General features: G+C 41.6%; 3 protein-coding genes across 3 annotated transcripts; 1 reads left to right on the forward strand and 2 right to left on the reverse strand.

The window, feature by feature from the left end:
• Positions 1-1,567: 1,567 nt before the first annotated feature.
• prss23 (serine protease 23) lies at positions 1,568-5,213 on the forward strand. The gene is made up of 2 exons (XM_073486952.1): positions 1,568-1,830; positions 3,412-5,213. Exon 2 carries the CDS (start codon positions 3,429-3,431, stop codon positions 4,548-4,550), a length of 1,122 nt encoding a protein of 373 aa, XP_073343053.1. The 5' UTR covers positions 1,568-1,830; positions 3,412-3,428; the 3' UTR covers positions 4,551-5,213.
• Positions 5,214-6,159: 946 nt separating this feature from the next.
• cfl1 (cofilin 1) lies at positions 6,160-13,098 on the reverse strand. Its single transcript, XM_073487385.1, has 4 exons — positions 13,003-13,098; positions 8,558-8,868; positions 8,397-8,473; positions 6,160-7,187 (listed from the first exon to the last, which is right to left on the reverse strand). Exons 1-4 carry the CDS (start codon positions 13,003-13,005, stop codon positions 7,075-7,077), a joined length of 504 nt encoding a protein of 167 aa, XP_073343486.1. The 5' UTR covers positions 13,006-13,098; the 3' UTR covers positions 6,160-7,074.
• Positions 13,099-15,662: 2,564 nt separating this feature from the next.
• Positions 15,663-27,932, reverse strand: atl3 (atlastin 3). The gene is made up of 14 exons (XM_073486927.1): positions 27,832-27,932; positions 25,578-25,800; positions 24,676-24,810; positions 24,301-24,405; positions 24,165-24,215; positions 23,919-23,975; positions 23,722-23,814; positions 23,477-23,615; positions 23,241-23,368; positions 23,102-23,158; positions 21,819-21,890; positions 21,529-21,720; positions 21,081-21,320; positions 15,663-18,570 (listed from the first exon to the last, which is right to left on the reverse strand). The coding sequence occupies exons 2-14, from the start codon at positions 25,779-25,781 to the stop codon at positions 18,508-18,510; spliced, it is 1,536 nt and encodes a 511-aa protein (XP_073343028.1). The 5' UTR covers positions 25,782-25,800; positions 27,832-27,932; the 3' UTR covers positions 15,663-18,507.
• Between the last annotated feature and the right edge of the window lie 7 nt (positions 27,933-27,939).

Consider the following 27,939-nt stretch of genomic DNA (forward strand, 5'->3'; position numbering starts at 1 on the left):
CGGTGTAGCTGTAGGCGTCCAATAAAAGTGCCAAATACCTGATATGATGAAAAGAAAAACACTTATAATCTGCGACTGAGTCATAAAATCATCAGACATGTTGGTTCACCAGACTGAACGTTAAATCTTTAGGCTATAACAGGGCCGAGATGAAAACGCTGCAGACTTGATCTGAACTATATGACAGTATAATGTCTCAAAACATGCGTCAGTATCATACTTCATAGAAAAACATCGGTTTTCTTGCAGGCTTGACTTTGCAACTTGACTGAAAAGTGTAAAAAAAGATGTGTTCCCGTTTCATAAAATTCAGTAGAGGAACTTAAAATGGGCTTTGTCAGCAAATGTGTATACAAGCTGCTGAAACAGCAAGTTTTCTGCTTGCTGACTGAAGTTAAAGTGGCAACAGAGGACGTTTCCCCCCCAGTGTTTTCAAGTGGTAGTACTGTGTATTATTTAGTCTTTAATAGAAATGGACCTTGCTTTTCCCGGGTGCCTGGTGGCCGACGCAAACGTCTAGTAATAGCGAGGTTTATAAGGAACAATCCAGATTTGCAGATTTAAATATGTTTTATCATATTGGATTAGGCTTCATTGATTTAAAGGGGAATGTTGGGCCTTGGCGGAGGTATGCGCTCTACTGAGTATATGTGCTAATTCGCAAATGTGAGCGTGCTAACATGCTAAATGGAGACCATTGACGGTATGTACATGTACGAACCACAACTGGCCACCTGTTGAATTCAAACTCCCAACAAATAATGGCTTCATATTGTCAGAGTAACCGCTAGTAACTATAGTCCATTTAGCCATCCATGAGTGTAGCTAGCCAACTGTTAGCTTGTTAGCTCAGTTAGCCGTGCAGCTAGCCGGACTACCTTGGGAGTGTTGGTGTTTATACCGCTAGCACAGGAGCTTCTGTCCTGTTTGAATTACGCCATGAATCACATATGTAGTATGTAGATGTTTGTTAATTAAACATAATTATCTTTTAAATTGGTTAACAGCATATATGTAGTTTTATGGCACAATTCAAGAGGAATCAATAAATATTTGTCTCTCACCACCATACAAAGTTTTGTGAAAAATAAGGTCCCATGGGGTCGACCAGATGAGGTCAGAAATGTTACTTCTACATACTTTTTATTTCATTTTTGAATGTTTTTAATGTTGGACTGCATAGAGCATCTTTAATATTAGCATGCTGATATTAGCATTTAGCTCAAATCTCCAGTTCCCAGCAAGTACAGTCTCACAGAGCTGCTAGCACCACTGGAGACGATTAGCTTATAAACAAACCTACAAACATCATTTTTCATAAATATTTTTACTTTCTACTTGATATAAAGACTTAAATCTGATTTTCTCCACGTTTTATTTCATGTTTAGGAATGTAAAAACGCGTATAAAGTGTGAGAATAAGCTTTAATCGATGGTTTACATCCGACCACTAGCTAACAGGCTAACAGGCTAGCTGTCAGTCAGCGGGCAGGCTGCGGGGCGGAGGCGGCGCTAGGACCGTGAGGACGGACGCCTCGCAGGGCAAACACTCCTGCTCAGACAAGAGACTTTTATTTGTGGCTCTGTGTCTGTCTGAGCCGGGCAGGTCTCACAAGAACCGCTCGGTCCACTGAGACTCCTTATTTATTTATACCCGCTGTTATAAAGAGCGAGTGAAGACTTTGCTTTTGCGGAGGACCGGAGAGAAAAGTACCTGCCGGTGACCGGAGATGATGAGGGGAACCTGGGGAAGGATCGAGAAGGAGTCGTCCGATGGGGAGGACAGCTTGACTGGGATGTGAACACGAACCATCGATCTCTAATCAGGAGGTAATCACAGTAGATTAAATGGTTTGAGTGAGATTTTTGTTTAATTTTTTAGGCATCCCACAGGAGAGATGTTGTATTTACAGGTCTGTGCATGAACACAAATCAGGATTTTTACACTCTTGCTTAGACAGGTGTAAGTATATTATTTTAATGTATGGTAAAATATTAAATAAATTAAATATTATGAGGTTTCTTTTTCTTCTCTGAGTCAGTTTACAAACTTTTTCATAGTCTTAAACATCTTCAACCATCTCACCTGAGGGGGAACTTGTGTTTTGGACAGATAAACTTCATTTGACTCGTTATATAAAGTTATATCACATTTAGTGAGTCTTCTGCAGACTTCAGACCAGCAATCTGGAGTGATTTGGATGCCTGCATGTGTTATTTGTGAACTGAAAGACTAAACTTTTTTGCATTTTCCCTTTAATATGCAATACATTTCCACCTTAATCACCAAAATCATTAACTCTCCTTCTGTCTCTCTGTGGTTTTATGTTGCTGCTCTTCCTCGGGGGACGTCCTCTGGATCGTTTCGCTGATGTGTCTGCAGAATAACCTTTAAAACCTCAGGAGAAGCTGCGGTTTTGGTTTACAGCTGGGCATTTTTGTCTGGAGAGTCAAACATGGTGTTTAAACGCTGACACACGCTCTGAACACACACGACTTTACCAGCCAATTTACCACTTCAGATCCTCTGTAGCTGTCATGCGTCTGACACGTCAACGTGGAGGGAAACGTACACTTTCCCTGCTCACAGGAGCTCCTTTTTGTGTTTCTCTGCCTCCTTTGTAGTGTTACACAGGGCAGCACATAGGTGTGTAGACAGACCCCACCCCGCCCTTTGTTAGGAATAATACTCTGTCTTTGCCGCCGTGCCTCGACTTGTTTCTTTTCACTTTTTACACACCTGCTGTCTTCGTGCCATGAGTGCCTCAGGGTCCACAGCCTTCAGAGGGGATCAAGTATCTCCTTGTGCCTGCTAATCTGCCCTGAAAGCCTCAACGTGCACTGTGAAGGAGTTAATGTTTGATGGAAAACAACTTCGTACCTCTGAGCTGCTACAAATATTTGATTCGAGGGGTTTTACTCTGTTGTTCACCTCGTCAGTCTTGTGGATCCACGTCTAGGAACACGATATGATGTTTCAAGTAATTACACACTGCATTTCTTTTCCTCTCAGCGCGTGAACCGCTCAGCAATGTCTGCGACCACTTCGCTTCCTCTCTAATTGAACTTTTCTCCCCTCTGGAATTTGTACCAAACCGATATTAAAATGCTCGTTCGCCTCAATCGTGATGAAATCCTATTTTCCTGGTAATCTATATTGTAGGAACAAGAGGTCCATTGTTGCCTCGCCACACCAGATGAAACTCAGGCCTGCGTTGCAACATTTGATTTTGCAAGCTGACCTCACTTGCATAGGCTGTGATTTATAATCAACGGTGAAGGAGTCCAGATTTATGTGGGATTAGTTTGTTGGACTGTTTGTTCTGGTATGTTTTCCATTTTCTTGACAAACAATCGAGGAATTCCTGCAAATCTTTTTCTCATGTTTGTGATTAATTTCTGTCGTTGCAGTGTTTTCCGTCGCCGCGATGACGCCACACCTGCTCCTGCTCCTCCTGCTCCTCCTCCCCCTCAGCCTGTCCTTTCTGCAGCCTCCTCACCACCCGCCCGTCCACATCCCCACGCTGGTCCCTCACGCACCGACGCCTCTCATCCGCTCCCGCTTCAGCGCTCACACTCAGCTGGACTTCACCACTCACTGCAACTCCAGCTGCTTCCACCAAGGAGAGCAGGAGGCCCTGAAGGAGGAGCTCACGGAGAAACTGGCCTTTGAGACACTGTACGCCGACGGCTCCCGCACTCTCACTACGGTAGATGTTGAGGCCGATGAGGAGATTGATGGGGATCACCTTGCCCTTCCTCCTAGAGTGAGGCCCAGGCACAGACGTGTGAGGCGTCAGATCTATGGAGCAGATGGACGTTTTAACATCCAAGGTGACAACTTCCTGTTGGATTACCCTTTCTCCACAGCTGTGCGCATCTCCACCGGCTGCACCGGCGTTCTCGTGTCTCAGCAGCACGTCCTCACAGCTGCCCACTGTGTGCACGATGGGAAGGATTATGTGAAGGGGGCGCGCAAGCTCAGGGTGGGCTTCCTGATTCCTCCGTCCATCAACGGCACCGATGTGGGCCTCACTTCTGCGAAGAAGCCTCTGGTCCGCTGGGTGAGGGTGAAGCGTACCCGCGTGCCTAAGGGCTGGATCCAGGGCCCTCAGGAGGTCAGCATGGACTTTGATTATGCCCTGCTGGAGCTGCGTTGGCCTCACAGACGTCCCTTCATGCGCCTCTCCGTGGCTCCCTCCTCCGATGACCTGGCGGGGAATCGCATCCACTTCTCTGGTTTTGACAGCGACAGATCCGGAGAGCTGGTGTACAGATTTTGTCCAGTAGAAGAAGAGTCCAGTGATCTGATATACCAGCACTGTGACGCCCGACCTGGAGCCAGCGGCTCGGGAGTGTACGGCCGAGTGTGGGACAACGGGTTAGAGCGCTGGGAGAGGAAGGTCATCGGCATCTTCTCTGGACACCAGTGGCTGGAGATCGACGGGGAGAACCGGGATTACAATGTGGCCGTGCGCATCACTCCTCTGAAGTTTGCTCAGATCTGTTACTGGGTGCACGGGAACCGACTAGACTGTGTCCAGGACTGAGACGGTTTGACAGGATAGCGTGAAAAACAAAAGAAAGCACAAAGTGACTATAAAAACACAGGGTGAGACACCTTACTTCCACTAAAGAAAGACGAGTGAAACTGGATTTAATCCATTTAAAAATAACACTGTTCAGTGACACACCAGTAAAGGAGACCTACTCAGTCACTTTTGGATCCAGTTTCACTGAATGTGTTTAATTTTCTCCCTGTAACCTCTGGGCCTATTAAACAGATCTGCTGTGAGATCATCACCACGGCATCTTTTAATATGTTTCTGCCCGCAGTCAGATTAATAACACACTCAGTGTTTCCACAGTATTAAACTAAACCACTTTTTACAAGAGGGGGGAAAAAAAACACTTCTCCTCGTGTGTGCAGCGCGTGTCAGTAGCAGCAGATTATTTTCCTACTGTGGATGACGGCAGACTGTTGACATTTTACATCTTTCCTGCTCTGTTTTCTGACTTTGGGGAAATGGTTTGGTATTTTATAGCTCTTCAAAAAAAAATCATTCAGTTTGTGGACGCCACTGATGCTTCTTGACCTGACGTTTCAGCAGACAGGATGCTCTTCTTAGTGTGGTCGGAGAGACACGGTGTTAATTTTATTTTTTTGAAAAATGCTTGATATATATTTTAATAAACAGAGATTTATAGCAGTGTGTGTGTGTGTGTGTGTCAGTGGTCTTGACTTGGCTTCAGGACTGGTGTCGGGGCTCCCTCCTGTGGTCAGAACAGGTACAGCAGCATCAATGGAGCTTAGGTGCACCCAGTAATACATTTTAATTTAGTTTGTTAATGATTTTTATGTTTGATTAATCTAATTTCTTATTTAAACAGGCACTTTGTAGTTTTGGAGGAAAAATTCAATCTCAGAATTTTTATATTTACAATATTAATGAAATACAAACTCAGAAATATTTATCTTTTCCATAGCTGAGTAAACAAGCGGTCCTCAGAACACTGTTTGAAGCTAGAAAGGTGGCAGGGTCCGCCACATATAAACAAAGTAAAACAGGATGAAACTGTTGAACTTCAAGGTCAGTTTGTTTATTCAGTTGTGAAAACAAAGAGTTTGTTTAGTCATAAAAAATAAATAATCAGCCAATTCTCTTTTTCTTCTGATAAAAATTTCGCAACCCGGAGATGAAGACGTGAATTCGAGCTCTGGGAAGCTGTGATGAGCATTTTTCACATTTTTTTTTTGTACATAAAAGGATTCATCAGTAATGAAAGTCTTTAGTTGCAGCTCTACTCCAGTTTGGTTTAAACTGAATTTAGAGTTGAATTAACCGATTGGCTAATTAACAGACGATGGCAGTAATTAGTTATTCAAACCAAGACCATGTTAAAATTAAATAGTAAACTAAATATCTCTGGGTTTTAAAAAGGTTGTTTTGTCCAGCATTAGTTGGACAAAATAAGTTGTTTGAATACTTCAATTTAGGCTTTAGGACACAATGATGGGTATTTTTTAAAAATATAACATTTTACAGACAACAATCAGTTGATAATCATACAGGAACACCTGATAGCGATATAAACACATTTTGAAGAGTAGGGTGAAGCGTTTCACAAGTAACAAAAGTGGAAAAAGAGCAGAACAAGTCAGTAGTTTAGTGCTTTTTATTAGAGATAAGGAGACGATACAAAACATCCACCATTCAATATTCAGTCTTAACTCTGACCGCTGGTCTTTCATATACACATCGCTCCCCATCAGACCTTCCTAACACCAAAGTTTTTAAATCAAGAGGATCCAGGTTTAACAAGTACAAGGAATGTTGTCCGTTTACTACATCAAATGCAATGATTTTCTGACCCAGAACTGGAAATAAAAAGGAATCACTCAAGTTTTGGAATTTGCATGTTCAAAAAGAAAAAAAAAAGAAAACGATGGAATAACAAAACAAAAAAAAGAAAAATATATATATTTAACCGTGTTCCCCCCAGAGAAAGTTTCTTTACATCTTGTGCAATCAAGAGTGAATTAGTTCATATTACAACTAGTCTCAACTACACACACTTACAAAACTTAACTAGAAGTTTGGCGAAAAAAAAGAAAAATGTAGTTGGAAACGTTTTGTTTGTCGGGATTCAATGGTTGGAAAACTAATTTTTTTTGCCTGTCCCTTTCTCTGCAATCATTCAAATGGAACCCGGAGAGAACAAAACCCCGTCCTTAACATAAATTATATGTGTATTTCATTTTACCATCATCCTTCCCTCAGTTGTATCTTACTGTTTTTCTTAGTGTGTGTTTTGTTCATATTATTTATGTTGCGTGAACTGGATGACAGTCTGCATTTGTGGAATTTTCCTTTCCTTTTGTTTTGTTTTTTTTTTTGTTTTGTTTTGTCTCTTGACCCCAAACTCACCCGCAATATCCCACCCAGAGAGTCCCGCAATTGGTGCTGGTTCTGCTTTTGCCCTTCACCGAACCACACTGGAATGAACGGCTAAACCCAACAGATGTGTCTGAAAGGCCTCGATCGAAGCCGGAGAGGGAGGGGGGGACAATATTTATAAAGGGGATCCTTCCAGAGTCACTACTGAGCTGCCACCCAGCTTCTCTGCCAGGGTGTGCCGTTCTTTGAGGTCTTCCAAACCGTTCACCTGCCACTCGTGCTTAATACCTGAAACAAACAAACAAGAGAACAAACTAGTTTCAGACAAGGACATAAATCTTATCGCTTTAAGTAAACAAGGTTTGGTCAATATATCCTCATCTAGTAGGACTTAATCCTTTATGAGCTAAACTTATGTTTAAAAGCAGTCGAATTTCTGCTTCTCTCAACCGAAACAAACAAAAAGCCCAAGTAGTGTGGGTTCATGGGAGCCGTCTTCATTGTTACAGAACCATTTCTGATGAAAATGTCGGCAGGAAATGTCCTCGCTGTGATGCAATAAAAATATTTAATACATTTTGTCAATATTTTCAATTACCAGGATAATATCACGAATCACAATCTGGTTGGACGGGGCAGTAGCTGCAGAACTGAGCAACATTTGGTCTACCTCAATGTTTTTTGCACTGACGATGTTAAGAATAACGAACATTTAAAATAAACCAATAAACAATTCCCTGCTGTTTAACCTGATCATCTCAATCCATACTTAAATTAAAAAACAAAAACACTGTAGGCATAAGGAGAGGAATAGTTATGCTGAAGTATTAGACTAGGGAAAGCAAGTTTAAGTTAAAGACTACGTTTATGATTTTTGAGCAGCGTTAAGCAGTGTTTTGTCCACACGGGGGCAGCAGAACAAACTCTTAACACATTGACACCATCATCACAAACAATTTCCTGTTTCCACATCCAGACATTACCAACATTAACACTCATGTAGTCATGTTTCTGCCTTCCCCTCCAGCTCTGGTTTGGTGTCCAACAACTCCTGATGGATATATCATGGTCTTTAGCTGCTAAATGCCTCGCTATGTTCACCAACTTGTTCCTTTTATTTTGATCTGCTGCTCGTTCAGGTAGCTGGCAGTGGGTTTTCTGCTGAAAACGTCGCTGAGTTGAGCCGCAGCAGCGATGAATAGTCGAAGCTGCGGCCACCCCGAGGTAGTACTATGGGGATTGGGACAAGCGCGTCACAGTTTTAAGACGCACCTTAAAGCCGGTGGCCCAGTTGTGGTTGTAAAGTAAAACCCCAGCCGTGCGATGTAATAGGTAAACGCAATAGTCATCTGATTGATTAGTGCAGCTTTAAGTTGAGGTATGGATCGGCTGTGGTGAAGGCTGGGGTTTATGGTTAACATGTTCGCGCCTGCAGCTTTGTGATTCTCAAAACGTTTATCCATCAACAAAAACAAAACTATGTACACAGTTATTTACCTTCAAATTTCCTCTTGATAGCATCTTTTGAGCTGGCATAGATCATCTTGCTCTTCAAGGGGGCACTTTCTGGAGCCCTGCAAGCAGGTACAAAAATGATTAACACCAAATGAAATCTTAATAATGGTCATTAACTCTTTAATGATAATTTCTGCCCACACCAGAAGATAAAGATCAGGTCCTCCTTCTTTGTTTCTTTGGTCTCATAGGTGGCGTCGTACAGGGCGTAGCGGCAGTCATCTGGGGGCAGCATGTTCACAAAGTGCGCGTATGGGTCCTGGACTTTGGTTCCCAAATCTCCCAGCAGGATCTCTTTGCCATCATCCAGAACAATGTTCTTGAGGTCCTTGCTCATGCAGAACAGAATGGCCTTCTTCCTCTTCTTCTTCTCATCCTCGTTCGCCTGAGCCTTACGCACCTTCATGTCATTGAAGACTGCGATAACTTCATCTGTGACTTTCACACCGGAGGCCTGTGGAGAGAACAATCTGTTAGTTTAGAGTTAAATGTATTTACAGTTTATTGCTGAACCCTCACTACAGGATAATTGGGCAGATTTTGGGTCTTTATTGGCCCCTCCTGACAACTGTGTGGGGAGAGGCTGGTCTGAACATCTGTCCAAATTATCCCGTAGTTTGACAGGTTTTACAGACATTATCTTAATGTTGGCGAAAACATGTTTGATTGCGCTCTCTTTCACACTGCAGGATTTCAAGTCATAAATATGAAATAGTGAGCAGAAATCCACAGTAGCCAATGAGAGCAAGCTTGTGCAGAACGGAAACATGGCTGCCAACAGCACGAATAGGACTTTTGTCTTCCACGCCAGATGGACAGTAGAAAAGGAGGACAAGCTTATGGAAGTATGGTAACGGTATGAAAAAAACGCAGTGCGCACACGCAAGTGCAACCAGCTGAAGACAACAGTCTGCCACCATGTTTGTTTTATTTATGAACTACAGTTCCTGAAATTGCCACTCTGACATTGTTTAGCATAACAAGTGTGTAGTCTTGTGTCTTGACTGTGTGAATTCTTATAATCAAAATATTAAAAATCAGTTACAGCCGCTATGTCTGTTTGTAAAATCAGTGAAGATTTGATAATCCTCGAAGTGTGCACCAGGCATTACGCAGCAGCTGCAATTACTGCAATTATGCATTTCCTTAACAGATGATGTCACAGAAAAGGTTAATTCCTAACCTGCCATCCTGTTTTAAACTTAAATTGACACCAATGCTTTTAGTAAAAATACTGTACATCGTATTTATACCGTATGATAACAGAAAAACAAGGAATTTGAATATGATGATTGGGCTCTGGTTAATGTATCACAAGCTCCCAGAGTATTAGTCTAGAAAAATAACAGACCAATTGACAAAAGTAGTAAGCTTTGTCTGAATGAGTCAACAGTTGCCATCGTCTGCAACAGGCCAAAAGTGACGACTTAACAGTAAGTATAGACATCATGAGGCTGAAGAAAGGCCTGAGAGGGCGACATGTGACTATCACCATTACACAGCAGGAATGCTCCTTACGAGGCCGACTGATAAGGAGGATTGAAATGCGAAGGTGCGGCCGTGACAAGCTGTTCGCCACGGAGGTGGTAGAGGTGGAAGATTTCGGTTGTTTAATGCAAGCTTAAAATTATCTGTCAGAAGAGTCCATATCAAATCACTAAGAACAGCCTTTTAATGACATTTATTATGCACGAGGTCAAACTGTAAGAAAACAAAAGGACAGAAATAAAATATGACGCCAGTGCCGTCTGTCCAAAGTTCACCTTGAATATGAATACTAAAGAAGCTCAGTTAAAAGGTGTGGCTAAGTTTTCATGGCATAAAAAAAAAAAAAATTATATAAGTTGTTTCTACAGAGGGATCAGCAGTGTGTCTATAACATAAAGGAGACCATGTGGGCGAGGGTGTGGTTAGGAATTAAGTGTTTCAGGGCAGGGTTGAGTCACAGACAATGGCGCTTCTGTCAAATACAGAACACTAGTCACATCGTAGAGTCACAGCTCCTCCATAAACTCAATCAAGTCTTCTGACTGTGTTTAAGGCACTCCATCACAGGAAAATGTGATCTCAGGAGGAGATGGAAGAAAGCTGCCATCTACCAGCAATGTGTCAGTGGAAAAAAAAAAAAAAGACAATAAAAAGGAAATAATGGGGCAGGAAAGACGGAAAGGAGACTGCAAAACAGTACGGGCAGGAACTGTATGTTTGCACAAGGCGTTAAAGACCCGTATGAGATATCAGTGAATTTGAGTGTAATTATTAACCAGCAAACAACCTCGCTCACTTCCTTTATCACAAGTCAATAAAATAATTGTACTTCATAATCTCATGCTCCTTGCAACTGTAGCAAAATTTCCAAAATATTTGCTGAGGTTTACAAATTTCTATACTTCTCAGCGTATGAGACACCACATGTCACATTTGTCTCACTGCATTATTAAAAATGGCTACAACCATATGCTTTGTGTCTCATTTTTCTGCAGACATGACTTGCATGTGTAAAGTCAATAAAAAAAATGGTTGCTTCCACTTCCTCCTTTCCACTGCCTTGCCTCAGCCCTATTTGTCACCACATCGTTTTTTTCTGTTGCTTGTTTTGCTGGAGTAGCAAGCTTGTATCACCATGGTGATTACTGAGCTCCTACCTTATCTAATCTTACCCGTGGATACTTTTCTTTACAAAAAGGCAAGGTTCAAGTGACTCAACACAAATTTTAATTCCTCTACACGGGTAAGATTAGAGGCATATCGCAGGCTAATTTCACCTGCAAACACAGGCCTGATGAGATTATATCTATAGATACGCTTTTAATATAGAAAACACTGCAAAGGGAAAGATTTTGTTGATGTCAGGTTGTTGCTGGTGCCGACTCAGCAATGAAAAGCCATAGACAACATAGCCAGACGTTAAAGGTGCACTATGTCATTTTGGCGAAGAAAGAGTTAAGGTTGCCAAAACAAACTAAATAAACAAACTCTTTGTTTGTTTCTCATGACTGAATATACAAACTGACCTTAAAAGGACAGCACGATTTCATCCTGTTTTTACTCTGTTTATGTTGTGGCGGACCCTGCCACCTTTCTAGCTTCAAACAGTGTTCTGGGGACAGCTTGTTTATTCAGTTATGGAAAACATTCTTCATACTTCATTAATATTGTAAATATTAAAAATCTTGAGTTTGAATTTCTTCTCCAAAAACTACATGCCACTTTAACAAAAAACTGATTACTATATGAAGAATTGTATACACATACATAACACTATGAATTTATATTTGTGATGTAATGATGCAAAACCTATAACGCAGATTTCCGACACCAATATGCTTCTCTGAGGGTTTGATGACTATATATGAATAAATCGAGGCATTCATTAATTATTCCTTCTTGCTATTGTTTCGTTGTCTGGTGGCGCGACGGGCGTGCAGTGTGTATAAAAGGGCTGTACACTTTAATGCGCAACAAAAAAAAGATGCGCAGTGCCGACCGTGAAGATCCACAGACAGCGGCCCATTAGCTTCAGCTAACGGATCCAACACAGCCAACCTGTCGTTACATAATGATCACAATTCCGTCAAATAGTTGCTATATTCCGTATTGATACAAGGCAAAAAGTAATCATCCAGCAAATGTCAGTGAAATAAATCTAATTGCAGCTTCGTTACAATACAGCACCCCAGAAAAAAAATGGTCTTTGCACCAAATTCAGGGTGGGGCCATGAATGCAGCACACGCACATGTGAGCGCTAGCTTGCTATATAAGGAGAAGCTCGGCTCGGTCGGATCCTTCGTTTGTCAATTCATTCATTTTTGTCACGACGCGACTCGGCCACAAACCTACAGAAACGTCGGTTCAGTATCACTGCGGGTGAAAAAGCGTCTCGCTTTGGGAGCACGTAGTCGACCAGCGTCTGAAAAAAAACACTGATAGCGACAGAGCCGCGAGCAGACAAAGAGCAGGAAAATCACAGCTAGCGTCGCCATACTGGGTGTCGCTGTCTGCCTGCGCCGCTAACGCAGCTAACGCAGCTAACAAGACCGCTAGCTGCTTCGCCCCGCGGCGCCTCTGCACCTGCCAGCGCCGCGTCGACGAGCAGGGGGAGAAATAACGGGAACACGATGCGGTGAAACACAAGAGCAGCACCCTGACCCCCGTGTGCGCGTTAACACACACACACACACACACACACACACGACAACATGTACACTTTTTTGTGTGTGTGTGTCGGTAAAAACACGGAGAATCGGACGAAATGGCGCCACTTGTGCGGAACCGTTACGCCCGTTAGCTCTTCAGTGATCGCAGCCTGGTGAAAACTAAGACAGGAAACACTCGCTGGTTTAATAAATGTAAAAAAAAAAATAAAAATAAAAAATGTATGAAAGCTTTGTTAGCTGTCCAGCAGAGGAAGCTTTCCTAGCACCGGCGCTAGCAGCGGCTCCTGCGGCACAGCACCGGCTCACTACGTTTCATGCTAAAACTAACACGATCATCTATTAAAATAAAACACATAAATCGACCTGAAACCAAGTCTGTGAAAGACAGTCAGACCAGGAAGAAAGGACAAAGTGTGAATGTTGCACCTACCATGGCTGCAGCTCTGGATAGGTCAGCGTCTGGGAGAAATTGAATGGACTGTGATGATGAATTGTGGCTCTCGCTCACACACTAGATACACAGCGTGAACGCGCCTATAAGCGCGCGCCTGTCGAGCTGCGTGCACGAGCGGGAGCGCATGTCTATTACCCGCGGCAGCCCGGCTGCGTTATTTGTTGTCTGTTTACTATTGACCTATTTATTTTATCGCGTGTGACAAAGCAACGAGAGCCGCGAATCACATCAGATTATTGATCTGCTTCAGTTAAATATCGTATTTACACAAATTAAACACGTAACACAACAATAAATTAAAAAAAACTATTGTTCGTGGTGCATTTTAACAGATTATTCACCAGTGTTTTTAAACGTGACACGTTTGAGGGGAACACTATATCACCTCTTAATTATTTATATATATATATTCATTTTCTCCCTGTGATATTGGCTGCTTAAAATAATTATCTTATGTCATTTTGGCGGTGGCGGCCAGTAAGCGTAAACGAATCAAACACACCGACTCGGTGGCGGAGAGCATTATGGGAGTATGTGTTTATGTAGCGTTTCAACAGATCTGCAATTCTCTGGCGATGTACTAAATAATATTTTTTTTAATGATATTTAATCGTGTTCAGTTAGTACTAGATGTACAGTTGAAGATTACGATTACAGACGTGAGCTAACCGGTTGATGCTCTGCAGCTAAACCTGTGTTTTATTCCTTTATTGTTTTTATGGTACCTTATTTATTTTATTTTTTTTTGAAGACGTGTCTGTGGCCATTATCGTGACCAGCGCTGTAATGTCGGAGCCGGCTTCAGAGATGGACTATCACACTAATGGCGTGATGGGTGATTAATAATTAATAAACTGTTGCGGTGCTGTTTTTTAAACGACATTCAGCAGTCGGTCGATAGCGAAGCGGTTTTCAGGATGGAGGTAGACTCTCCTCCTCCCTCCTCCTCCCTCCTCCTCTCCCCTCTCCTCTCCTCACTCTCCCCCCCTCCCCTCCCCTCCCCTCCCCTCCCCTCCGCGCGATTTTGGTTGGACTCACTTCCAAATATGGAAGCGAACAGTGAGCGGCGGCGGTCAGTGTGCACGCGCCTCGCTCACGGCATGAGGAGGGGCGGGGCCGCGACGCTGATCACCATATAAGGAAACAAGGGACACGAAACTCGCTGTAGCAGATTTTTTGTACACGGCATCTCGTGGAGGGGAGACACACACACACACACACACACACACAAGCGCACACAAAGAGAGAGAGAGAGAGAGGCGGAAGATGAGGGACGGACGACGATGACACAACAAGCGCGGGGATGAATACACACATTTCTCCGGAGAATAAAATGATGCTACGCGCTGCTACAGTATCGCAGCTGAGGTTCATTCATGCTGTGGCACCGCTGCCTGTCTTGTTGTGGGACATGCACGGCGCTGCAGTTGTAAACACATCAGTAAAATATGACCCACATTCATTATGCGGTGTGACAGCCAATAAAACCTATTCTATCAAATACACATGAACTCATGTGTTGCCAGTAGATGACCTTAGCTGACAATATTTTCACATTACGCACCAGCTTTTTGTCAATACTGCACATCACAAAAAGTGGTTTCACTCATCCTACAGTAAATACTATACATTATTACATGTTATATAATGGTTCAGTGTTTGTATTGCACATAGTAGATCACTGGATATACATTTACTCACAGTGTAGCCTACATATCATTACATTAAAGGGACGCTGTGTAGTTTTGGAGAAGAAATTCAAACTCAGAATTTTATTATTTACAATATTAATGAGGTAATAGTACTCAAAAAACTTAATTGAATAAACAAGCTGTTCTCAGAGGAAAATAAGTTTGAAGCTAGAAAGGTGGCAGGGTCCGCCAAATCAATCGACTTGATTGTTTATCCAGTTTGTTTAGGCATATAAAAAAAAAAATCAGTCAATTATCGTTCTCCTCTGATGAATATTTCTTCCCCAAAACTACATAGTGCACCTTTAAATCACCCACAAAAACAAAGTTTACTAAATAAATTTACAAACACACTCAAATAAATACATCTACCTCACATATTGTTTGGGTATAATGAAAACCATTAATTTGTGAGTTTTAGTTTACTTAGGTATAAAAAACCTCTCTCTTCTTCTCTCTCTTTGTTTAAATATGTAGGAATTTTGGTTTAAAGGAGACATATAGAGAGCCGAAGTCACGCCGCTGCCAGTGGAGCCCATGGGCCCTTATTCTGGAAAAAATATGTATGGTAGTGAGAGAGACAAATCATTTTCCTATTTGAATTGTGATGAATCAAACATATGATGTTTGTGAATTAAACACGTCACCAACAGCAACATGGTGGCCAACTCAAGAGATTACTTGGCTTAAATGACAGCTAGCTAGCTAGATATTTAGTAACCGTTAATTGTTCATTTTGTACAATAATTAATGTTTATTATAATCAGTATTTACTTTGCTCCTGCTCCTTTGCGACAGGTATTCTGTGCAATGCGGTGAAAGAAAATGTTGTGGCTGCACAATTACATGAAATGGAAATGTAAGAGATAGACCTGAAAAGGTTTCATCCCTGTAGGATCTTTTTAGATAAAGAACAGTTGAAAGAAAAGATCAGAGAGGCGCATCAACAGTTTCAAGCTCCGTTTATTCTTTACAAAACCGCATTTCTCAAGTCAAGACCACCATAGCCCTGCAGGAGATGATTACATTAGCCGCTACTACAATATTGCATGCATTTATTCACTTTTGGAATGAGCTGTGTGCAAAAAGCACCAAAGAGGAGGGGAAGTGCAAAAGAGCTTGTAAAACATCTCAGAGTTTCCTCCTCTTGTGGAAAGAGACAAACATGGAATGTGCAAAAAGATGGTCAAAAATCATGGATCGAGTCTCTCATCCTCCATATTTCCACAATTCTTTTGTGGCCCTGTGATCTGATGACTTATACCTACAGTCTGATGTAATCACTGTGAGATTAAAGCACCGTTAACCAGCGTTTAGTGTCTCCAATCTGCATTTATTTACCTGGTTTATTTGAAGTGCACAATGCAAAATCAGCACAGACTACAGGATCCTACTTGTCCTCTCAGGTCATACAGTCTTGTGACATTGAAAAGCCCTATTTTATGACACTAAATTGTTACCATCCCTCCTCTCCAATCCCAACGTTTCCCAAAAGAATCTGCGTTTGATCATATTTCGAGATGTAGGGCATGGTTGCAAATAATCAGTCCTCTAATCCAATGCCTGATTCATTCTGAGTTGGCCTGAGAAGCCCCGCTTGGCCCAACGGAGGGAAACTAAACCCTAATAAATCCACTGTGTAGTACACCTTTTTATATTCCTCTATGACTTATTTTTGAAAGACACATCCGATTGGTTAAATGATTGAAAGCAAGTGAGGATGTAAGAACCAAGTCAGCTTAAACTCTTTCCTTTAATGTAATCTGGTTTCATTATGCAGTATGTTATGCAAACGTTACATGAAGTCATTTGAAGCAAAGCTCTGACCCAAACATGCAATAGTTTCAAGATGGATTGATAGCCATGTATAGGGATTATTTTACCAAAAAGTAAAAGTTTTCTTATGCGAATACTTAACTGTGAAATAGTTAAAATATCGCATTTGGCTGCAGCCAGATCACCATGTTAACTTATAAATTGCATCACAGTGAAGTGTCACGGTGTTTTCACACAGTGGAGCTGATAACACAGGCTACAAGTGGTCCCTAAGGCATTACGTCAGGAGATCATTTCTGAGGTGCAAACATACCAACATGACTACACATTCAAGGGTAACTCCGCCAATGTTACACATTGAAGTGTGTTTACAGGTCTTGTGGAGTACTACTGCATGTGTGAAAAAAGATGTATAAAGCCTTTTGTGGCTCCAGAAGAAGCTGCATGTAATCTGAACTGTCTCCAGTGATGTCACTCGGTTGCATTGTGGGTAATGTAGGCACCAGGCTTTGAAAAAGAAAGAAGAATGAGTGGAATAAAAAAGATGATGTCTCTGGTTCTGCTGTATCGATTTCCATCGACTGTCCACAATGAGCCAGTCAACAGTGTTATAAGACTGCAATGTAGGACCAGCGGACTGCTTTTCAAAACCTGACGTCTACAATACCCACAATGCAACGTAGCCACTGAGTGACCTTAATCAAGGAAATCTATCAGAATCCATGCAGCTTCCTCTGGAGCAACAAAAGGCTTTGTACTACTTTTTTCCCACATGTGCAGAAGTACTCTCCAAGACCTGTAAACTCACTTGAATGTTTACCCTTCAAGGATTTTTGACAACCACCACATTTGATCAGAATCTCTTCAAGTGCTGCAATCTTTGAAAAAACAATATAATAAGCAGTAGAAACCTGCATGCTTTTCTGGTCTATTTAAACATCCTGCTTGTTATTGGTTTCATGTATATTTAACAGTTTTTGTCTGAATTATGTAATTGTAGACACTGATCTGTAAAATTTTGAAGGAATAAAGCTCTGCTGTTTATATCGCAGATGACACTTCAGCTTATATTTTACTGAGGTTTGAAATGATAATAGTACAAGGTCAAAGTATATTTCAAATATTTAAAGCTAACTCTTTGGCTGACTGGTCGCTTGTTTTGTTATATTGGCAATTTAACACCTTTGAGTATTCCGAGAACATCTTATCTTTGGAGTTGGAAAGTTTTGCACATCATGAGTTCCTATATATATTTTCACTGGAAGAGTCTAGTATGCAGTATCAAAATATACAAAGTGTAACACATTTCCATCAAGGAATAAACTGCAAAGCACTTGAGATTCTCGTTACGTGCAGCTACTAAAACCTACTGTGCTGTATAGAAAGTGCGTATCCTCTTTTCTTTCCAGAGTAGTGACAGCTCACCAGTCTAGAAAAGCTACTTTATATCAAATATGAAGCAAATCGACAAACACAATGGAATGTTTTTAAGGCCACAAAGTAAAAAAAAATATAGCCACAAAGATGTATAAATGTATGAGCTTTAAAGCCAGCTTTTTAAAATAGGTAATTATTTAAAGATATACTGCAGAAGCTGTTTGAAAAGCACCCTGACTACCCCTGTCTGAACAATGTACAGCTGAGTGAGACGCACTCAGCTGAAATAGAACATTTAAGTGTTTTAGAAGTTTTAAGGTAAACATCGATTCGTCTATTCAGACCAATTGTAAACTTGTAAAATACCGGCAGTGTCAATTTAAGACATAATGTATCGATAAGAGGGAGTGTGATGGTTTCACTCCAGTCACCTTTATATGAGCCTGGACTTTAGCAGGCAGAGTAACGTGCATAATAAAGATGCTGGTGTGTTGGCATCATATTTCTAACCTTGTGCCAATGTGTTTAGCTGCATGTTTGTTCTAGTGGGTGGCATGATAAGGCTTTAGTGCTTGAATGTGTGCTTGTGTTGTGTGCTGGTTGCATTGCATCAAGATTATGAGGGTTCAGAGGTCCTCTAACTGGATTTCTTCTGGTCAACAGCGCTCGCACCTCTCGTCTTGTTCAACGCCACGGTGGCCTGAAAACAGAGAGAAAAGAGAAGACAGTTCACTTGACTGCATACTGTATCGTCATGTGTTTCTTGCAACATCTGCTGACTTCCGTTTTTTTTTTTTTTTAAAGCGGTGGTTAATGCACTGACAACGTGCAGGCTCCTCTGTCATATTTATAAACCTTCCAGGAAGTGTTCGATACATTCAAACCACTTCTGGTTTTGTCTAAGCAAGCAGCACAGTGAACTTGAGCGTGAACTCTAAATACCCTGAGGGCTGTTAGTAGGGATGTTAGACTCTCGCTTTTGTTGGTTTCCTTTTGTGCTGTGTTGACGCTGGATCCAGCTAATCTTTAACTTTAGCCATTTTATCACAATGAAGCTCTACATATTGATTTCAAAAAATGATTACAGAATGTAATGACTAACTGTTAGGTGAAAGGGGTTGTAACAGCTCCAAGTCACAGTGGAGACAGAAGTTAGAGCGTCTTCAGCTTCTGAAATGTGACGCATTTCCTGGTTTAGTTACTGGAAGGATCTAAATCAAATCTTTAACATATGATTGGGTCGCTCCAAGTGGCCGCGGCTCTGCAACTTAAGAGTGACTTATATGGAGCTGTTGAGAGATATGACGCTGCGGAGGACAGTTGGCCACCACACACACCTCCCTTCACCTGTGGTGTCAGACCAGGAGGAGGAGGAGGGTTATATGAACAAGTTAGACCGTTTTCACAGGTTAAATCCATCTTTAATCCCAAACAGGCCTCCAACTTAACTGTTCTGCTTGCTACACAAAAGTCACTTGCAGTTTCACATGTCATATGTCACCCTGGATTACATTTGATTGGATAAAGTTATGTAACAACTCCTGAGTTCAAAATGAGCCATCAAAAATGTTTTATAGGAAAAATACAAACATTTATCATGTAACAAGAGATAGTAATAGTAAAAGTAATAGTCTGGAGGTTTTTAATTCAAATAAATGTCTGTTAAGTCATTATCTATTGCCGAATGAAGCAACACGATGGTGAATGCACCCATGGCCCACTGAAGTAAGTCCTTGCATTTGCTGTATTACAAACTGAATGTCTGAAAAATTTCCAGTACATTGACCTTCTGTGTTTCACTACTCCTTTTACATTTAGTGCGAATAACTGAGTGCAGGTTCTTCCAGGAGAGACTGTCTGAAAGCCAAATATCATCAGCCATAGAAGAGACTAACTCCTCTAACTTGTCAAAACGTGGGGCCTACATCACTAACAACGCAACTCGCATGCTGAGGGTTTGATCAGAGATGCGGATATATTACGCTACCAGAGGTTAACGTAGCCCCAAGCAGAGAGAAGCGAGCAGGAGAGGTTGGGTAAAGCCACTTCCTTTTTTCACTCCACACCCTCAGATGTTCTTTTTATATTCAAACTTGCGGTCTTCTACATCTACAGAGAACTCACCAAGACCTGCAAACACTATTCTTAGTGAGTACAATTGGTAGACCAAAAATGAGATTACTTTCACATTACCTGTAATAAATTTAAATATACATGTCAATCCTCAAACTCGCACTGTCTTTGGCGAAATAACTTTTCAAGTTTTTGCACCTTCATCCTGGTGTGCGTTACAGAGACACCTTAAACTTGATTATAAAAACAGGATTAAGGACTTTAGAGCACTGAATGCTCATGATCTGTTACTGAAAACTGCTAAATTCATTGTCCAGTAATTGAATGATTTGCTGATTGTTTTAAGTCATTCACTTGTTTTAGGCTGACCAAACTGCTGCCAGCCCAAGTTTGTACCTTACTGCCCGAAGCCCAAGTCTGTACCTGAAACCCAGAAGAGGCCGGACACTACAAGCACTACCACTGGCCCAACCCCTGAGCCAATGACCTGGACTCCTTCAGTGCCATTCGACAGAGAAGTTCATAAGATCTTTGAACTTCTATGGCTTTTAAGCCTTTAAACAGGTTGTTTGAGCACAAAGACACCACTTAAGTGACTTAATTGTGGACACAGCAGCTGCCTAGCAAGCCACATGTTTTACATTTGATTACAAAAAGCCACATGACCATCGGCCTCTCTCTGATGACAACAAATTCTTTGCTACTCTGAAAAGGTCAGAAATGACTTCACCTAAATCAAGGAAGATCTCCGCCTGCTTGTTTTTAAACTTTACCCCTACTGACCACCAAACACTCCCTCAGCCACTGAATTAACACCAAAACAAGGCGCCAGCTGGTGTACAAATTAATTAATTAATTAATTTTTTAAATAAAGGCAAATACAAACCGTTATTTTGCTCATAACCAGTTTTTGATCATCACACAGTACATGACTTTAATGGAACCTGTTCATGTTCTTTATGGCAGTGTGAGTCAAAAGCTCCATTACTGATGTCTCTGGTTTTGCGAGATGCCATTTTGTTCTTACACACATCAATTGCTCCCTCTAGTGGCTTTTATGGGCGCATGCATTGGACAAAAGGTATAGTGGTCTAACTAAAACCCCTGAAAGCAATACACCGGACCCATTATTCTCACCTGCTCCAGGACGACACCTGCAGCCTGGTCGATGGTTACTCCTACAGTCCGGTACCGACCAGAGTAGCGGATGAAGGCCCACGTCAGCATGGACATCATGACCACACCCATAGTACAGTCACACGCCAGGGCGAAGGCGGACAGGCCGACGAAGAGCAACACACCTGACAGCACGTAGAGGAAGCACACGAGGACAAACAGCACTGCAGGTGTCCGGAAGGCGCTGAAGAGATTTTTGGACTTTTAACAGCAAAGAGAAATACAGATGTTTTAGAGCACAGCATTAATAATATACCACAATCAAAATAATTTGAAGTCGAAACAACTTTGTTTTGTCTAATAAATGATAATAAATGTAAAGAAAAGATGTTTATTTTAATGTAAACAAATAATTTCTTTAAAAATAAAGCATAAAGGTTATATCATGTTTATGGAATAGTCTCTTAACCTCATTGTGTTTGGCAAATGACTGCCACATATCCCCCAGCTCCTTCTCCAGCTGTTCTTGGTAACGGTCACAAAACTCTTGTCCGCCCATCTTCTTGGTCGAGGAGAAGGCGTGAAGAGCCTCTCGGAAGTTGAAGTGATGCTTTTCCTCCAGAGACTCAGGAGACACATAGGGCAAGTCTCCGCCACACACCTTAACAATGAAAACAGAGAAAAGAGACATAAGAAAGAGAGTTACCTATCCTTTCTCTGTGTATAATGTTTTGATTTTTCACATGTAGGTGAGCTCACCTTCTCCATGTTCTTATAATACTGATCTTTGGCTGTTGCCACAGCTGCCAGGTTGTTGGCCTCTGCTGTAGCCTGGTGAGACAAACAGACATATGTGAACAAGTCAAAGTTATCCCCTACATAACAGGAAAATTACTGGTTTGCTTGAATTTTTGTTCAAAGGTTCTATAGATGAGATTTTGAACAGCAACCAACTATTTGCTATATAAAGACACAATGGAGTAATGGTGTCCTGAACACATGATGCCTCAGACCCTGTGTGTGGGTGTAATCTGAGCTCCTTTGTTAATTGTTGTGGTAGCCAGCCCGGCTGCATGTGCACGTCACTTTCACACTGGAATAAAAACCCACTAGCATCTGGCTTTTGTCTATAATGTGGATGTGCGCCGGCATTCACTCCCACGTCAAATGACTCTGAGGTAGTCACAGGTGTTTATCAGCTCCAGGTCTGATTGGCTGTAATGGAAACACAACACCCGTGTGGACATCTTCTGGATGTAGTCTGATGCGGTTTATGATCTGCTGCTTTCTACTGTTCTATCCTGCACAATCATGTTGATGAACGTGACACACAAGACACAAAAAACAGAAAGGGAAAACTCATGCGCATAACGCATATATATTTCTATCCTAGTTTTGGTGGTACCAGAGCATGAGTCCCTCTCAGTGAAACTGTCAGTGCTCACCAAAGAGACTAACAGAGTGGCCTCCCACACAGCATTGTAAAATGGCGTGCAGTCTGAACAGTTAAGCTGAAGACATTCACGTTTCTATTGAAACCATTAAAGTTTAGCTACATAAAGCATATTTTATGTGATGCCTTAGGTAGCTAGCACAGTAGCAGGATAGCTAGTGAACTAATAATTATACTACTTGTCATTCAGCAGATCAAAGAAAGAGCTCCTTATCGAGCTAAATACGTTACTAATGTGCACATTCAGGACCAGAATATTTTCACACGTGTGGTGAATTAAGGGATTATTTTCTCCAAACCAGAGTTGGTGATTGTTGGAACGGTGGAAAGACTAACCATGACAGTTTTGATGAGTTTTACTTTGTTTCTGTGAAGATCGAATGAGGTGTTTTATGATCACCTGCAAGATAAAATTACTGTTTTTCTCAATGGAGTCTGGTGGCTCTGAGGAGAACAATATAACAGCTGTTTCTGGTTTGGGGTGAGGTAAGCAGGCACCACCCTTTGTTTTCGGGCTGAGATGCTGTAGCTCCAGAGCGACATCTAGTGGCAGTGAATGTTGCATGTAAACCTTTAAGCCAACACATACCATGAGCATCGTCTTTGGTTGTGGCAGGTCTTCACCCTGGTAAATCTTGATGTAAGCCTGGTAAGACAATAATTACAATATTAGGAATGAGAAACTGGTTCAGTTTTAGCAAGAAAAACTCATTAGGAGAAGATGTTACCTTGAAAAACTCAAGCAGGCCCCGGCAAGTGACTTTGTTTCCATTTATTTCTTTCTCAGCCAGACGATCCGGGTGCAGCAGTTTAGGTATCAGGCTCTCCAGCTGCTCTCTGAACTCTGGGGCCACATCTGACAAAACAAACACATCAACACTCAGGGCAGCACTTAAAATACTAGTTATTCTGCTCATTAGCAACCTTAAACTAAGTACACCAGTATGGAAAACAGAGATCTTACCTTTTAGTTTTCCATCAAAAGAAGGGTGGGTGGCAACCTTCAACCCAGGGTGAGGTAACAGGAAGCAGGAAATTTTGGTGAAGCATGAATGGATGTGATCCCTCACTGTTTGCAGCTCCTCATGCTGGGACTCGTTAACCTTTAAGAATAAAGACAGTAATCAGGTGAAATCCCAAACTCAGAATTTAAGAATCAACTAAGTGTGTTATTTATATTCTGCCGAATCAATAAGACAGCATTGGTACCTGTAAGCGTTTATCCAGGAACTCATTGCCTCCTTTAAACCCGTAGCTGTATTCATAGGGAAAGCTCCAGTCCCTGACCAGGAACATCAAAGACTGTGGGAGGAAAAGAAACAGTTTTATTAAACATATCAAACAGAGAACCAAAACATCAGACACATGTCTAACTTCAGCAACAATGCATCGATTGGTTCTCTCACCTGAAAGGGCTTCTGAAAGATCTCATCCATGGCAAGACGACCGTACTCTGTGAACAGCTGTGAGGGGGAGGCAGCCATGATGCAAAATTAATACTGAGATTCAAAAATCTGCAGAGCAACTAATCTGGCAGTGTAAGACCTTAAATATCAATGAAGACCAAATCATACAGTCTTCCTGCCTGATCTTTTATCAAACATACTTCACCAACCAAATCAAAGCAGGTTGTCACACTCAAATAAACAGACCTGTAGCTGCTGCAGATCGTCCTCTTGTATGTTCTGAGACAGATTGTAGATCTACAAAAGAGAACAATGTGAGCACACCATATGATAAATATAAAGAGAGATGATTAAATCAGTGACATCAGAGAAGATCAGTCACCTGTATTGAGCTGGTCATGGTGCTGAGGGCAAAGATGGTGGCACAGTCCTTCACAGTGGACTGGTAATCAAAGGCTCCCTGAGTGTCCATCAACACTACCGCCACCTACAGGAGCACAGAGACAACATACAGGACATGAACACTGTTTGTGACGAATTGTTAAGAGAAAGAATACTTCAATTTCAAAAGCTGTTCTTTAAACTGAATATATCCTTCAAATTACAAACAAATTAAAATGGAAGCAGTTAAAAAATCCCTTCACATATGAAACTATGAAAATTACAAGTCAGATTGTGGATCATGTATCACATCATCAGGGATAAAGGTATATTTCTTCAATCATTCAACTCTAATGTTCATCCACGGTGCACATACCTCTGTTCCATCGCTCTTTTGGACGGGGAAAACTTCACTCCACAGCTGGATGCCAGTCGTTTCTGGTTCTGAACCTCCTCTCCAAGAAAATCCAGTCAGCGGCTCATCGTCCTGACCCAGCCAGTTTACATCACCCTGCAGAGATACAAATTAGGGACAGGATGGGATGTCTCTGTGAAACTCTGTATCAAAACCTTCTAGCTTATTAAAAAACTGAAACATGCCTCATCATGTACGTCTAATTATCCTGAAGAATAGAGCAGCAGCAGCAGACATTTTACCCTGAAACATTAGTAGTAACTCCAGCTGTTCTACATAATTTACAGCACAAAAAAGTACGACGTGGAATGTCGACCTCAGTCAGGTCATAATTATCTTCACAGTTAGCCTTTCTTTTGACTGCAGTGGGTACACGACAGGAGAGAAAATGGTAGCAAACATTAGGCCTGATGGCGGCACTACAGCAAAAGTAATAGAGTGACCAAAATCAGTGAGATTTATCAATGAGCTCAGCAAATGCAATGCCAAGCATTAGGTTGGTTTACAACAGAAAAGGCATTCCCAAGGACTCCACTCCTTAAATGACTAAATTCTCAATGATTCCCTTTAAGTGAACCTGTCAGCTCACATGTTGCAGCAGGGAGGGGAGATAATGTGGAATGCCTGCATACAGGTAGGATTCCAACCGAAGACGAATTTCATCACACCTTTCACACAAGCAGAGGAATGACTCAGTAGTGTGACGTCCCTGCTATTACACACCCATCAGTTAACAAGACAGGATTTCGGCACCAAATATGTCCCCCTCAGGTATGGGAACTTGGCGTATGAGTGCTGTAGACAGATATGAGGAGTATGGTGTAATCTCTGACACTAATAAATCATGTTACAGTGTGACTCACCTTTCTGTACATGTAGCGGAGCATGAAATCCAGCAGGAAGCTCTTGCCCTTCCTGAAGGCTCCGGCCACTGACAGCACGACCACATGTTTGTCTCGGACCTCAGGAGCCAACAGAATCCGACCCAACGCCTCCGTGTCCAAAGCGAAGGAGTGATCCTCCTTACACACTGTGACGATCTGAACTGGGCCTGGTTCCCTCCCCATTCTTAAGAGCTACTGGTCCCTGTGAGGAGCACAGACAAAAACACAAGGCAGATATTAGTTTGTCAGTCGTTATTGTTGATTTATCTGTTCATTTACTGATAAACTGAGTCGTCTTTATCTCGTCACAAAAAGTGAAAGATGTACAAGGTGACCTGTGAAACACATTAAATTAAAAAGTAAAGTCTTTAACATTTTTTCGTGATGAATGACTTTAAACGATTAATCGATTACAAATATAGTTGCTGATTACTTTTCTGTCAATTGACTAATTGACTCAACACAGTTATTCATCTAAAAATAACATTAGTCTGCAACAGAAATGTATTTGATTTAAATTTTGAGAGAGAGAGTGGGTGTTTATGGCACCACCTTAACTACTTTCAAGGTGCATGGACACAAGAAAAGGTGTAAAGAGATCAAAACTCCAGAAACTTGTGGCTGTCATCCTTATGCCAAAGTAGCACATTTTTTAAAATCAATGTATTTTATGGGCAATTGGACACAAAAAACACTCATAATCAGAAAAATGCTGTATATCAGCTCCACTAATCGGTCGACCCCTACATCATCCCTCTTAATAGAGCTCCTATGTTCAGTAAAACGCTGGACGCTATCATATGGAGCACGTTTTTTGTTTAATAGGTAATACAATCCTTACTGCTAATGGTCTTTCCACTGACAGGGTGGCTATAAGACGTTTGATAATCGCTTAGTAGTTTTACATATTAATATTTAAAACACACAATCATTAAACATTGATTGGTTAAAGTTTCACACATGTGAAGAGGTGCTTGTACTTTTTCTGTAATTCAGGTTGCTCAAAAAAACTTTTGCTTTTATGATAACTTTTTCTGCGGTGTGTGTGTGTGTGTGTGTGTGTTGGCTGGCCACAAGCAATGCTAAGATATTGTTTAGGCTCGTGTTACTTGTAATGGACAATTCACAACGTAATTATTAATGAATGTACTAATGGATGAATATTATTCTCAACAACTGTAGCACATGAAATGTTTCCTTGCCTGCCCATCGCCAGATTAGAAATCATAATGGAAAAATAATCAGTGCATTAGTCAATAATAACAATAGACATTATCTGTAGGTCTTTACTGCGAATTTCTTGGAGAGCACTCTGCTGAGCCATGTAACAGACCATGTCAGATTTGAGATTTGGCTGATAACCACACACATGAAGCTGTTGACTCAGTAAATACCATTTTGCCTGTGCCTACTGTGTAATCTGACATGCACAGATCCTTCCACACAATATTCAGCTCTGTGTAAAGACGACCTCTGGGATGCTCTTATGGGTGTCATGCTGCTTTGCCTCTAGCTAGCAGATTTTGCATGCTCAGTTCATTTCAGCTGCTTCAATGGACTTCATTGTTGTCGCTCTTTTGAAGAGGATGGCCTTTCCCATGATGAGTAAGACAGGCATGTGTTCTCACGACAGCTCGTCTGTGTGACAACAATCACCAAAGCTCGCTCTCCATTTTCACCAAAAGCTGAGCAACACCTCAGAAAGGTGTGGCAGTCAGCAGCAGCATGCCAGGCATTTCTGGACGGTGAGTGCGCTGAACGAGTGCCATAAAAACAACATTTAAAAAATGCAGCCATCAGACCAAACCATATTTTTAAATGTACCTAGGTTCTGTTGTTATGACCACGAACGTGACCGCACGAGATGAACTAAATTGTAGCCCACAGCACCGATGTTAGCAACTGCCACTTAACGCTGACAGCGATGTTGGCTACGTTGGCACCACTCGTACCAGCAACGTGACAGCTAAGCTAAACAGATAGCAACGTTAAGCTAAATGTTTTCAAGAAGCCTAACACCGACCTACATCCCATAACTACTAACAGGCTACTATCTTACTTGCTTGTTTATCTGCATGTACTCAAACAAACAGCTAAATGCTAACTGTTAGCGCGTATCTGTTGTTAGCTGTCACGGACAACAAGAGTTAAAAATAACGTTGCGTAAATCTTTTAACAGCTTGCAAATAACGTATCTCATCGTTTTAGCGTCTGCGTCGAGGCGTAATGTTACCTTTGATGTCTTCACACGGCTTCAACACAATCTTTAGAGGGTGCAGAAACGTGACTATTTACACTGGCACGAAAACAACTATGAGAACTTTTTTCCACAGCGAAAAAC

This window comes from Pagrus major, chromosome 18 (genome assembly GCF_040436345.1).
Source record: "Pagrus major chromosome 18, Pma_NU_1.0".
NCBI lineage: Eukaryota > Metazoa > Chordata > Actinopteri > Spariformes > Sparidae > Pagrus > Pagrus major.

Coding starts and splice junctions, on each gene's coding strand:
- prss23 (XM_073486952.1), top strand. CDS start 3,429: ATGACGCCACACCTGCTCCTGCTCCTCCTGCTCCTCCTCCCCCTCAGC.
- cfl1 (XM_073487385.1), bottom strand. Junction 8,474..8,557: donor GACCTGATCTTTATCTTCTG/GTGTGGGCAGAA, acceptor ACCTGCTTGCAG/GGCTCCAGAAAGTGCCCCCT. Junction 7,188..8,396: donor TATCAAGAGGAAATTTGAAG/GTAAATAACTGT, acceptor TGTTTGTTTCAG/GTATTAAGCACGAGTGGCAG.
- atl3 (XM_073486927.1), bottom strand. CDS start 25,781: ATGGGGAGGGAACCAGGCCCAGTTCAGATCGTCACAGTGTGTAAGGAG. Junction 23,976..24,164: donor ACGATCTGCAGCAGCTACAG/GTCTGTTTATTT, acceptor TCCCCCTCACAG/CTGTTCACAGAGTACGGTCG. Junction 21,321..21,528: donor CATTTGCCAAACACAATGAG/GTTAAGAGACTA, acceptor TGCTGTTAAAAG/TCCAAAAATCTCTTCAGCGC.